Source organism: Ipomoea nil, unplaced genomic scaffold (genome assembly GCF_001879475.1).
Source record: "Ipomoea nil cultivar Tokyo-kokei standard unplaced genomic scaffold, Asagao_1.1 scaffold3056, whole genome shotgun sequence".
Classification (NCBI taxonomy): Eukaryota; Viridiplantae; Streptophyta; class Magnoliopsida; order Solanales; family Convolvulaceae; genus Ipomoea; species Ipomoea nil.
Window position 1 is genome coordinate 1,439,931 of NW_017619484.1, and position 12,683 is coordinate 1,452,613.

At 34.3% G+C, this 12,683-nt stretch overlaps 1 protein-coding gene across 1 annotated transcript; it reads right to left on the reverse strand.

Moving 5' to 3' along the window:
* Positions 1 to 5,221: 5,221 nt before the first annotated feature.
* On the reverse strand, positions 5,222 to 11,198 carry LOC109164123 (calreticulin-3-like). The gene is made up of 14 exons (XM_019312898.1): positions 11,006 to 11,198; positions 10,789 to 10,896; positions 9,931 to 10,123; positions 8,595 to 8,853; positions 8,368 to 8,424; positions 8,239 to 8,286; positions 7,906 to 7,992; positions 7,709 to 7,766; positions 7,500 to 7,567; positions 7,250 to 7,342; positions 7,100 to 7,156; positions 6,913 to 6,987; positions 6,227 to 6,253; positions 5,222 to 5,593 (listed from the first exon to the last, which is right to left on the reverse strand). Exons 1-14 carry the CDS (start codon positions 11,181 to 11,183, stop codon positions 5,582 to 5,584), a joined length of 1,320 nt encoding a protein of 439 aa, XP_019168443.1. The 5' UTR covers positions 11,184 to 11,198; the 3' UTR covers positions 5,222 to 5,581.
* Between the last annotated feature and the right edge of the window lie 1,485 nt (positions 11,199 to 12,683).

Sequence of the window (12,683 nt, forward strand, 5' to 3'; positions counted from 1 at the left end):
CTACCACCCCCGTTTCACCACTCCGCTCATCCTGGCGCCGGCGTTTAGCCAAAGCCGTGACCCCCCCTCCTCATCAACATCTTGGCGTTCGGATTTTAATATGTTAGAACTAAAATTTGAAGTAATATACAGTAGCTTTCTTGATTTTATCCAACTAATTTCATTATTTCATTCGTTTAATAAGAAAAAGTTGTGTTTTCTTGGAGGCCCGGGGCCGGAGCCCGGAGGTAGGGCGATTGGGGCTTATCCACTAATGCAATTGTTGTTCAAGTGATCCCATAGGTCCCCTTATGACCTTATGGGGGGTGGACGATTCACCAATCGTTATGCTATGCATCCGTATGCACCAAGCATGGTGCATACGGATGCAAAAACGACGTCGTTTTGATGTCTAACTTAAAAAAAAAAAATCAGAATTGCATAACTACACATCCATAATTTCATCACATCCATAATTTCATAATTATACATCCAGAATTACATAACTACACATCCATAATTTCATAACTATAAATCCAGAATTGCATAACTACACATCCATAACTTCATAACTATACATCCAGAATTGCATAACTACACATCCATAATTTCATAACTATAAATCCAGAATTGCATAACTACACATCCATAACGTCATAACTACACATCCAGAATTGCATAACTATACATCCAGAATTTCATAACTAAAAATCCTGAATGAATGAACTAAAAAAATGAATAACATAATGTTGTTGCTGGGAATCAAAACTGATTTTTTTTTTTAAGTAGGACGCGCATTTTACATCAAAACGACGTCGTTTTTGCATCCGTATGATTTGCCGACGATTCACATCCCCGTTGAAGTCGTTTCTGCATGGGTAATATGTGTGTTGCAGGAATCGCGACAGTTGGACCTTGCCATTGAAAATAGGGAGCGCGTTCGAGCTTAAATGTCGAGCTCTCAATGAAATTAAAGCACCAATGATGGAATAAAGTAGTTGGGTGGCCCAAATTATTTAAACCAATAAAGAGAGGATAAATAATAAACACAAGAAGATAAGTAGAAAAGACAAGGGTTTTGTATTAATCAATTGTTAATGAGATTACAAGAGATTGTGTTGTTAAGACAAGATGATGATGAAGATGCGCAAAATGATAACAAAGGATGCCTATTTAAAGTAGTAAGTCTAACCAACTCTTCGAAAATAGTGTGATCTATGATAATAGGTCTTCGCCCAACCAAGGAGGCCAACCCCGGAGGCCAACCACATAGATTGACCTTGTCGATTGAGCATCTTTGTGGCCTCCTTCTCCAATGTCGTAGCCGTCCACAGTGGGTGAGCCCGTCGGCCTTGTCCACCTTTGGCCAACCTCGCCCAAGTTGGCTCCCTATCTTCCTTTTGGTCAGTTTGTTCCGGCCCGGGTCTATTCTTAATATATCCATCACCCTTGTTCCTTTGTAAGGGAAATTAGAAATCCTTGTTGCTTAGTAAGAAAAATAAAAAACTTTTAGGACAATGTTTTTCACACGCCTGAAAACTGTTATCAAATGTTCTATTGTTTTTTGAGTCTCGATTCCTAATACGAGACCCAAGTTGCTAATAGGGTATACACTCTTGTTTCTTGTTTTTTTTTTTTTTTTTTTTTTTTTTTTTTTTTTTTTTTTTTTTTTTTATGGTTTCCTTTTCTATTTATTTGTGCATTTCTTTAAATAGGTGTTTTTGACTTTTTTTTGGTGTGTATTGGGCAGCTCCTTTTGTTGGTTATTTGGTTATTTCTAGTAGTTATTGTGTTTTTGCCCATATGGATGTGATGGAAAGTAAAAGTTTGGCTTTTTCTTGCGTTTTGGTAATGACTGTATCTGTTTGTGTTTTTGCTTGAATGGGTATTTAGGCATGTGACAGTAGATGAGACCTTTGGGACTATGAAGATTTCTAGGAGAAGGAAAAGTAGATGGTTTTGAAAGGGGAATGCATGATGCCGGATCAGAAAGAGGTTTGTTTGGCTTTATTCTTTTTGTAGGCTTAGATGAACTATCGTATCATTTATTTGCTTAAGATGTTTGTTCATTTGCGGCTTTGAAATGTGCCAAATGAGATATATGTTTATTTTGAGAACTAATGTGTTCATGGAATTCCATTTTCACCTATATGTACGTACTATAGAGGCCCTAGACATGATTTCATCTTATCTTGGCTTTCACAGATTGAAAAGCTGCATGCTTTTAATTTTGATTGAGAGGGTAGATTAGAGCATTCATATCAGTGCATTTTAATTTGCATAGTTTTTGGAACAGTAGTAAAATCACTAGATGGTTTTTGGTTGATGGGAACTATATAGTTTTTGGTCAATTATTCCTCCTGCAAAACAGGTTTTTTGCCGGACCAAAAAAAAAAAAAAAAAAAAAAAAAAGCCCAAAATAGTGCGTTTAGGCGCAACTTTGCACCCCAGCGGTCGCGTGTTTCCCACGCGCCCGTTAGGACGCGTTAGAGTGGCCGTCAGACTGAAACTAACCTTTTTCTGTTTTTTTTTTTTTTTTTAAATTGTCAGAATATCTTTTTCTTTTCTTTTCTTTTTCTCTCCTATTTTTGTCTCCCTCCTACATGACATTCTTAAAAATTGTGCAAAAACTCAACTAGTATGGATGCTCTTAGTGTCATACATGTGATGCTCTAAATTTCAAAAACATTAATATCTAATTTTCAGAATGTAGAGATTCGTATTTGTGAATTTGTGCAAAAGCTCAAGTTGTATGTTCTTGAAGTTGTGAAAATGGTTGGTTTGAGCAAAGAATTTGGCTACTGATAAACGTAGAGTTATTGCCATCTAGGGTCCTTCAAGAGTATAGTGGTTCTATCACGTTTAGTTCTAAACTTTCAAGTTAATCACCCATATTTTTTCAACTTCCAAATTTTAATCAATTGAGATCCTTCAACTTTTGAGTTAACCACCATATTCCTTCAACTTTCTAATTTTAACCAACTGTGGTCCTTTCAAAAGAAGGCCCGACCCTTGGCAAGGGTGGGCTGGGCCCTTGCCCAGGACCCACATTTGAGAGGGGTCCACCACCACACCCCACTACATTATATATATATATATTATATAAAACTAGTATTTGTCCCGTGCGATGCACGGAAAATATGTTATAAAAATATACCCTATATGAAGTTTATTCATATATAAAATTTTTGTTATTTAATAATTATTATGTGTGAATTCCTATGATAAAATTATGAACATAAATATATTTACAATTAAAATAATATTTAAGGTGGGTGATTACTACAAATCTTAAACTATATTAAAAATTTAGCACATAGTATTTAATATTACAAATTTTTAAGAACTTAGTAAACTACAATAGTAATTGAATTACAATTTTAGAGTCCACAGATCAAAATTTTTAGACCTTTGAGATTTCTAACTCTAGATGTAGCAACGTACAATTGACCTTTAAAGACCAAAATCACAACCTTAGTTCGAACATTGATTTTTTCTTTTAAATACTATCGAATTAAGTGTGTAATCAATAAAAGATGAGAACTAATAATTCGAGAATATAATCTTAATGTTACTAAGCCTACTTCATGTCAATTAAGTTGGAGAGTGTTGTTGGATAGTATCCGATGAATCCACGAATAACGCATCTTTGTCTCCGTAGTCCTCAATATGCACATCAACAATCTTAAATATTAGGCCGCCTAGCTATGCCATATATTAATTTCAAACTTATGAACTTTGAGGTTGCATGAAATAAAAAGTATATTTTAAATTACTAAGGGTACATTATATATGTATGTAAGGTACTTTCAATATAAAAATAATGTATTTTTAATATATTAAAAATGTATTTGATATTCATGATCCCTACAATTATGTGGACCATCGTTCACACAATAATTTGCCAGTAGAAATTGAAATATAAATAAATATAATTAATAAATAAATAAATAAATATATATATATATATATATATATATATATATATATATATATATATATATTAGAAACTGTCAGTGAAAATTATTATCATTATTATTATTGCAATTATTATTATTATTGTTATTGTTATTATAATTAACAATATTATTATGGTCTTGTGAAAATTAAATGTTGATGATCACCATTTAATTTTCACAAGACCATATGACTTTATTATATATAGGATATTTTGAAAGATAGTTTACTTTTTTTATAAGAATTATCTTAATTTATTGCTCATTTGCTCTCAATAATTAAGATGATTTAATGCACTGCTCTTATTTGTAAGTTTTGTTTTATAAATTTTTATTAATAACTACTTTATTATTTATTATAATAAACAATGTGATTGTCTATAAACTTGAGGTGTGGTTGAGTGGAATGGACTTATCAATCCTTAATCAAACGTCAAGGGTTCGATCATTGGCTTTAGGTATATGGAGCAGCCACTATGTTGACATTAGTATTTTCCCCTTATTTAACTTAAATTTTAGTTATAAAAATATATATATTAACTCTCTATGCCAGCTATTCCACCCATTAGAGGTACCTACAAATTTTCCCCTTATTTAACTTACATTTTAGTTATAAAAATATATATTAACTTTCTATACCAGTTGTCACACCCATTAGAGGTACTTACAATTCAGCGAGGGAATTAGTCACTGTGTTGATGTTAGTATTTTCCTCTTATTTAACTTAAATTTTAGTTATAAAAATATATATTAATTTCATGTATGACCCATTTTTTTTGCCACGCCCAGGGCTTATAAAATGTTAGGACTGAGCTTGTTTAGAAGAACCGACTGGTTACAATTTGAAAGTTGAATGACCACGGTTAGTTACAATTTAAAAATTGAAGGACCATAAATGATTAATTTGAAAATTTAGAACTAAATGTGGCAAAACCACTATACCCCAGATGACATTAAATCAATAAACATACTACAGAAGATTTCAAGTAAATGTACATGTGCTTAAAGAAGAGTGCTATCTGGTCTTAAAGCAAAATGGTGTTGTTTTATGTGGGTGTGTTGCATCTGTATGTATTCTTGAGCAATGGGCAATGGCAGGCTAAGGACTGAGGGTAGGCAAATTGAGGACTTCACCCCCCATGAATTTGTGCTTCATTTAACTAAACTAGAACTTGTTGGAAAAAAAAAAAGAAGAAGCTTGTTTCAACTGTAAAACTCGAGCTTTTTTGCCTCTCTTTCTATTAAAAAGTATATATGTCAGACCCATGGAGTGTGACCGCAACTTATAGATTAAGCCCACATTGAATACGTAAGTGTATAACATTTCAATGACTTATTACAAAGATGTTATATAATCTAAACAGAACACTTCATTAGTGTAAACTGCTCAAGCATTATATAATCAAGTATGCGAATTATCTAAGCAACAAGAGGCTTGTATAAGTAGTTCAAAAATCAAAATCATTTTTGGAATTTGGTTCCAGTCACTACAAAGCCATTTTAATGTTACAACAAGAATAACACAACCATTCTAAATATGCAAAAAGAGAGGGAATGAAGCAGCAGCGCGGCAGTTGCGGAAGAATACCATAAGCTCATGTCTCAACACACTTTGGGCCTTAAAGCCAGAGAAACCGAAGCAGATCTCAAAGCTCATCCTACAAGATGGAGAATACTTTAATCATTAGGACTATGGAAGATGCATAATAACCATGGAAGAGTTAGAAGAAGACTTGTAAATAGTACATCTTAACAAGTTAACATATTTAAGGGGGTTATGCCCAAGATGAAATCAAAGTGAGCTGAATGGTGAAATAGAATCCATAGAGTAGAGCCCAACTATTTTTGGGGTGATCGAGGGAAACCCCCAGCCACTAGCAGAGGATGTGCACTGGGTAAACCCCACCTTGTGACTCTAGCCGGCAAAGGACCACAAGGAGGTAAACCAGCCTAGGTTGTCAATAGCTGACCATCTCAAAGCCTCAAACCAAGAGGGTTGGGATTCAAACTCGTGACCTTGTGGTTAGAGTTACCCCCTAGTAGAGCCCAACTTTTGGTATAAGGTGTAGTTGAGTTGTTATCCATGCCCAAAGTTCTTTCAGCAAACTTTTCAAAAGAAAAAGTGCGTTTTTAGAGAGAGAGATTACATTGAAGGAAAGTCCTTCATTTGGAAGTTGAACTATTAGTTTCACTTTCATTTTCTAGTAAGCATGCAAAAGGTGTTTAATAAGGAAGATCTAGAACTTCATTGTGAACAGATATATGTAAAAAAGATAGGATCGTAAACTTACATGGTCGTCGTAATCATGTCGATCATACTGCAAGATAAAGACCAAGAATCAGTTCTCAAATTTCCCTCTTTCTGGCATTAGTACTAAGAATGCTAATATGCAGTTTTAGACTAAACAATGAATCATTAAATAGGATGTCATCCAAGCTACAGAGCTAAAGTAAAATTTCATCAATAGTTCTTAAGTGTGCAAAATCATTAGCAGCATCTATCAGCAGAAGTAACGAGTTCAAAATTAATAGTATTACTATCCACAACAATATTTCTACAGCTATCAATGCTTAACAACCATTCTAGAAAATCAGTTAACCCTTAATTTTTTTAATTTTTTTTGGTTAGACCATGAGGTGTCCTGAGTAGACCCTAACTGTAGGAGGCACCTTTAAGCCCGTACCATACTCAAACTAATCCCCACTTGCACCGGGTTGGCCCAATTAAGGGGCAAAGTGCTGGCCAGATTGGTTTTTCCATACAAGAGGGGGTTTGAACTCCCGACCTCTCTTAAGGGATGAGAGTGCACGGCCACTCACGCCAACCAAGCAGGTACCAGTTAACCATTATTAGTAAAGAAAATATTGGAAGCAGGGTTTCAGGGGAGAGAGAAGAACAAAAAAGACTATTCTTAAATGAAATAACTGCTGTGATTAGGGGAAAAGACTCAAAGACATATGAAAGAAGAAAAGATACCCTTCGTCGGCGCCTGTAACGGTGATCCCGGTCTTTTCTCCTCTTCTCACCTTCCTCTCTTGCTCGTCTAGCTTCCTGCAAATTACATCGTTCATATACACTGCTTAGAAAAATTGTAGTTCAAACAATTGAAAGAAATGACGATAAAGCTATTCATAATTTCATATAGCTCTTGACAATTGACAACCTCCTCTTCCTGAGCTCTTCTCACTTTCTCTGCCTCTTCAAATGCCTCCTTTTCAGCCTGGAATTCCACCGTTTAACAGCAGCATAAATCAGGTTCTTACCATTAGAGGTACGGTGCATCTAGGAAAAATGAAATTCAACATAAACTCACCTCCCTATGTGCCCAAACCTCTTCCACAACTTGTTTTGCATATTGCGGGTCATCACAAATCAAAATGTTGTCAAACACTGAGCCAGCTTTTACCTATAGAGCAAACATATTTTACGGGTTAACTAAGTACAGAATAAAATAAATACCAGGCTCAATGGATAACAAGGGAACAGAAGAATTGAAATAAAGGGTGACAGAATTATTTGTAAGTTTGTAACCCAAAGTCGTGGAAAATAGGCACATCTCTTACCTGCCAAACTTCAATGCCAACATATTTAATTGGCTTCAACACATAGATGTCAGGGTCATCTTCGAACTCTGCAGAGGACAATGTGTAAATTTAAATTTAACAAAAGATAGGTACATGATACTTTGTAAGGCGCTTTTCTTATGAGATCATTTGAAGGTATTTTTAGATTGAATTGTAATGGAATTGCATAGTGAAGAGTGAAGACCTACCTGGGTTATCAATCCATGGAATTTTCCACTTTCCCTTGTAGTTTGGGTTCTTGATTTTCTGTAAAATTAACCAGACCTTAGGGTTAGAAAAAGGTTCGAATATGAGATCTTGAGCTTGAAGTTCACAACTTCTGGTCTAAAAAAAGTGGGGAATTAAGCAATTGAGGAGGGGGGGGGGGGGGGGGGGGGTAGAGCACCTTGCGTTTCCATGGTCCTTTAAATGCTGGATTTGGTACCTTTGCTGGTTTCCATATTCCATCCTCATCATCATCCCAATCAGCAGGCTAATAAAGAAAAACGAGGTTAAGCCATGTTTAAGGACAATTCTTATTATTTACTCCGGTTATTAACCAAAACCATCCATTTTGTAGACAGATTAAGCGGTTCAATCACTAAAGTAATTGGCCCTGTTTGGTAAAATGGTTGTTAGCTGTTAGCTGATTGGGTTAATTAGAGGGTATAACTAATTGATAACATTAGCTGATTGTAGAAATGTGTTTGGTAAATAGAGGGGGAGGGAAAGTGTGAACCTTTTTAGCCTTTGGATCAGGAATCTCAGCTGGAATTTTGTCATATCCCTGCAGCATAACTTCGGTTATTAAAAGTGGACGTAATTCTAAAGATACTCACCACTTCAGGCAGTTATTCTTTTTTCTTACCTCTGGTTTTACATCATTCGGGTCTTCAATATACTCTCTATCATCCCAATCTGCAGGCTGGAGAAGAGAAAGAAGGAAAACTCAAAATTTATTATTTTTGAGGCTTTTAATGAAATATGTTTACTTATCAAAATAAATAAAAATAAAGAAGTTACATACATAAAAGTATAGGTTCTAACTTCTAAACGATAAACTTGTATAATGCATCAAAGTCACAAGTATATTACCCTTTTAGCATGAATATCTTTGATCTTACGAGGAGGAAGGATATCCCAGTCACTGTAAAGGCTTCCGGACTCTCTCTCACGGTTATCAATAAGGATACTATATGTTGCATCCGGCCTTATAATGAATGTGTAGAAATGAGTTAACTTATCTGTTTCACACTCTAACTCCTTTTTTATGGGATAATTTTGTCCCTGATAGGAAACGATAGCATGGAGCTTCTTTGTCTGTGTGCCACAGATATCTGGTCCAAACATAAGACTGCACAGATATGCAAAACTTTTAGCGAGCAATTTGAGAGTGATACAAAGGAAACGGAGGTCCCAAATTCAAGAATCTAAAACAGGATATAGTGAATCTTCTAATAGCTAACGTGTTTACTTCTTTTATTCCATTTTTCTTTTTGACCGTAACAGAAACAAAAATGACCACAAACATGAAAAGGATGTTCACGTAACTTCAGTATATGATAGCCTATCTCTTGCTTGTCTATGTAATACTGCTTATAAAAATACATCTTAGTGCATTAATATTATTGAGTATAGTTGCAAAGTGGTCAACCCTATAACAACTCTAACAGGTCGTTTGGATGGAAGGAGGGAATTAGGGAGGAAAGGAATTGTGATTCAATGGGAAATGGGAAAGGAATAATGTGGGAATAAAGTAGGAATTCAAATTCTATTGTTTGGTAGACAGGAATATAATTATTGGGAATTTCAATTATAGTATTTGGTATAGAGTTAATCAACATTTTGGTTCCTCAATTGTTTTCCAACTGTCAATGTAATCCCTAGTTTCAATTTCAACCAATTTGATCCTCGAATTATTTAAAATTTAGTCAATTAAATCCTTTCAGGGACCAAAATGGTTATCTCAACTTTTTTAAATTTTATTAATTTGGTCCATAGAAGGGTTTAATTGATAAAATTTTAAACAATTTGAAGATCAAATTGGTTGAAATTGAAAGCTAAGGACTAGATTGACAGTTGGGGAACAATTGATGGACCAAAATGTTGATTTCCCCATTTGGTATATATGGAAACTAAAAGGGAATAAGTAGTATAAAAACCAAAATGTCTGTCTAATTGTAATTCCTGGGGAAAGATGTTGGATTATTAGGGAGGGCAATTTGGTCCTCACACTCCAACGATGGCAAATACCTTGAAATCCTTTTATAGATTTATACATACAAGAATAATATATGTCTGCAATGGCTGACAAAATAGTTAAGACGTATAGGAGCAAAAATGGAAGAACAATTCTTCCTATCCTATTAAAGGGCTATGAAAAATAATACAAGGTAGTTGAAAAGTGCAATTTGGATTGCAGATCACGAACCTGTATGGCGTGTCACCTCCAAATTTCTTCTGGTTGACATAACCAGAGAGAAGCTTAATATATCCACCACCACATTCAATCTCTTGCTCAAATCGGATAGAGTACTGAATCACAAGAGTCCTATTCTTGTTGTTTAACTCCAGTATCTTTGCAGATATGGCATAGTGCTTGGCATCAGGGTATGTTAGGATACCTGTAAAATTATCCACCATTACTCCATTAGTCCCTCAACTATTCAAATACGAGGAAAAAGATTTCCAAGGCACCACATTGGTATTTTGTTTTCCGAGGACATTGGAACAATTTATCACTTGATATAACAATTTTGTCCTCATAGCCTTAGACGAAATATGTATAATAATTTTTATTATATTATTACAATAAAATCTATAATTATAATATTTTAATTTTTGATATTGTAATTTATAAATTATTATACTCCGTAATATTTTAATTTAAAAATCACTCTTACTTTTATTGTCATTATTATTGGTAAGGACATATTGGTCTTTATACACATTATTTCTTACAATTCCAAACTCAACCAATGGTATCAAGTTCTTATGAAATTCATGAACTAACTATTAATATGACCTATTAACTTGAACTGGAGAACAGTAAGTTAGCTTAGATTACCAAATTCCATTAAATATTAGTAAACACATAAAATATTACTCCGTACCAAATTCCATTAAATATTAGTAACTGATGACCAGAAAAGATAACGGAATACAAATCATTACTTCGAATTGAAGTACATGGAATAGCTAAGATTATACGAAGTACCAAAATTGAATTAAACTTCAAACAAATCTTTTACTTTCGAAAAAGAAAACAATAAAAAAAAAGTATTTTTACCTCTGTCATCCGGATCACCATGCCACTTGCCGGCAGAGTGCTTAAAACTCCCAGCTTTGCCTTCGCTCCTCTTCCAATCTGATATCACCCATCTGTCTCTCCACCCATCTTTCATTTCCAAAAAAAAAAAAATTCAAAAGTTTAGCTACCCAGTAAAGAAAAAAGTAAAATAAATCATCCAAAAAAAAAAAGAAAAAGAGAGAAAATCGAAAATCACCTTCGAAGCGTTCTTCAAAGAAGATTTCAGAAACAGCAGAGTGGAGGGTAAAGAGAAGTAAGAGAAGGGTGAAGACATTATAGGCTTGCATTTGAGCTAGAGGAGGAAGAAGAGAAGGAGTGGTTTGTGTTGTGAGAAGGAGGGGAAGTGGGAATTTAACGGTGGAGCATTCAGACATTCACAGTTGACTTGGACTTGACTTTGGACTGCCGAAGGGAGGGAGAAGTTGCGGAGAGAGAAAATGGTTTTGACGTAAACGTTGGGGTTTTTTTTTTTCTTTCTTTTATATATTATTGGTCTCTAGCGTTGTTTATGGGGCAAAGACTTGGATCTTGAAAGAAAGACGAAGGGAAGGATACAAAAAAAAAAAAAAAAAAAATACAAGTATACTTAAAATTTGTTTTGTGATCTTAACTAATTATCCAATTAGCTTACAAATTGGAATAAAATAAGTATATATATATATATATATATATATATATATATATATATATATATATATATAAAATATAATATAAGTTCAAGTATTTAATGTATACTTATAAAAAAAAATAATTCTTCGTAGTATTTTTTAAGGCATCTCCATTAGAGCACCCACAATGGTGGATAATGCACAAATTCTAAGAAAAAGTAAGTCATGGTGGAGAAGAGATAGAGAGGCAAAAAAGAGAAAATTGGAGAGCATCTGCAAGGGACAAAGTTATTGCAGCAAAATGGGTCCCACCTCAAAATACCTCTATTGCCCAACTCGGCTTCAGATGTGCGCCCAACGGGTGCGTGCACTACGCTGGCGTGCTGACCGCGTGCCTGACAAGTAACATTTATTATTAAAAAAAAATAATTTTGTTAATTTTTTTTTTCTTTTTTCCCATATTCTCTTTTCTAATCATATTTACAAGAACTCATCAAAAATCACAAAATATTTCAACTATTATGGATGCTCTTAGTGATTCTTGTCCTTCTTGGTGTGGCTTATGTGGAGGAGAGAGAGTATTTTGACTTCTCCTACAAAGGCCTTGGTTTTTGCAAGAGAGGAAAAATAAGGCGCAGGGACGCGCTTGGAGCGTACTATGCGCCTGTTGGGGCGCTTTAGAGTGGCCACCAGCAGGCGGCCACTCTGACATTTTATCTTTGCTTTCCTTTTTTTTTTTTTTTCTTCCTCCAATTGTCAGCATTTTTTTCTTTTTCTTTTTTCTTTTCTACTTTTATCTCCTTCCTCTCTCTCTTATTTGGCTTCTTAAAATGTTGTGCAAAAACTAAACTATTAGAAATGCTCCATTATAGGTTCAATTTTTACTTTAGAGTGTGGGACTCTTTGAGCAGAGATTTCATCTTTATAAGCAAAGTTCAATTTTCTATATCGCAATACCACTCAATGGTTGAAGATCACGCATTTATTAACATAACATCAAACTATTAATTAATTCGGAGAAAAATTTATGATGTATTTGCATACTCGTATGTCAATAATATAGAAATTTAATTTTGATGTTGATTATTTTAACATTGGAATAATATTCAAATAAGTCATCGAACTACATGTAAAAATACAACCGGGTCATCTAATTAAAAAAAATTACAATTAGATCCTTGAACAGATTAAAAAAATGACCTTCATCTCTGACCTGAGGCCAAAGAGGTTTTCTTCATCTCCTGGTAAAGACGAAGACGGGGGAGG

What these genes read in the sequence shown, in the direction of transcription:
- LOC109164123 (XM_019312898.1), bottom strand. Translation starts at nt 11,183, where the DNA reads ATGTCTGAATGCTCCACCGTTAAATTCCCACTTCCCCTCCTTCTCACA. An exon ending in AAGGACCATGGAAACGCAAG is followed by an intron (nt 7,767 to 7,905) that starts GTGCTCTACCCC and finishes TTAATTTTACAG; the next exon opens with AAAATCAAGAACCCAAACTA. An exon ending in AGGTTTGGGCACATAGGGAG is followed by an intron (nt 7,157 to 7,249) that starts GTGAGTTTATGT and finishes GTGGAATTCCAG; the next exon opens with GCTGAAAAGGAGGCATTTGA.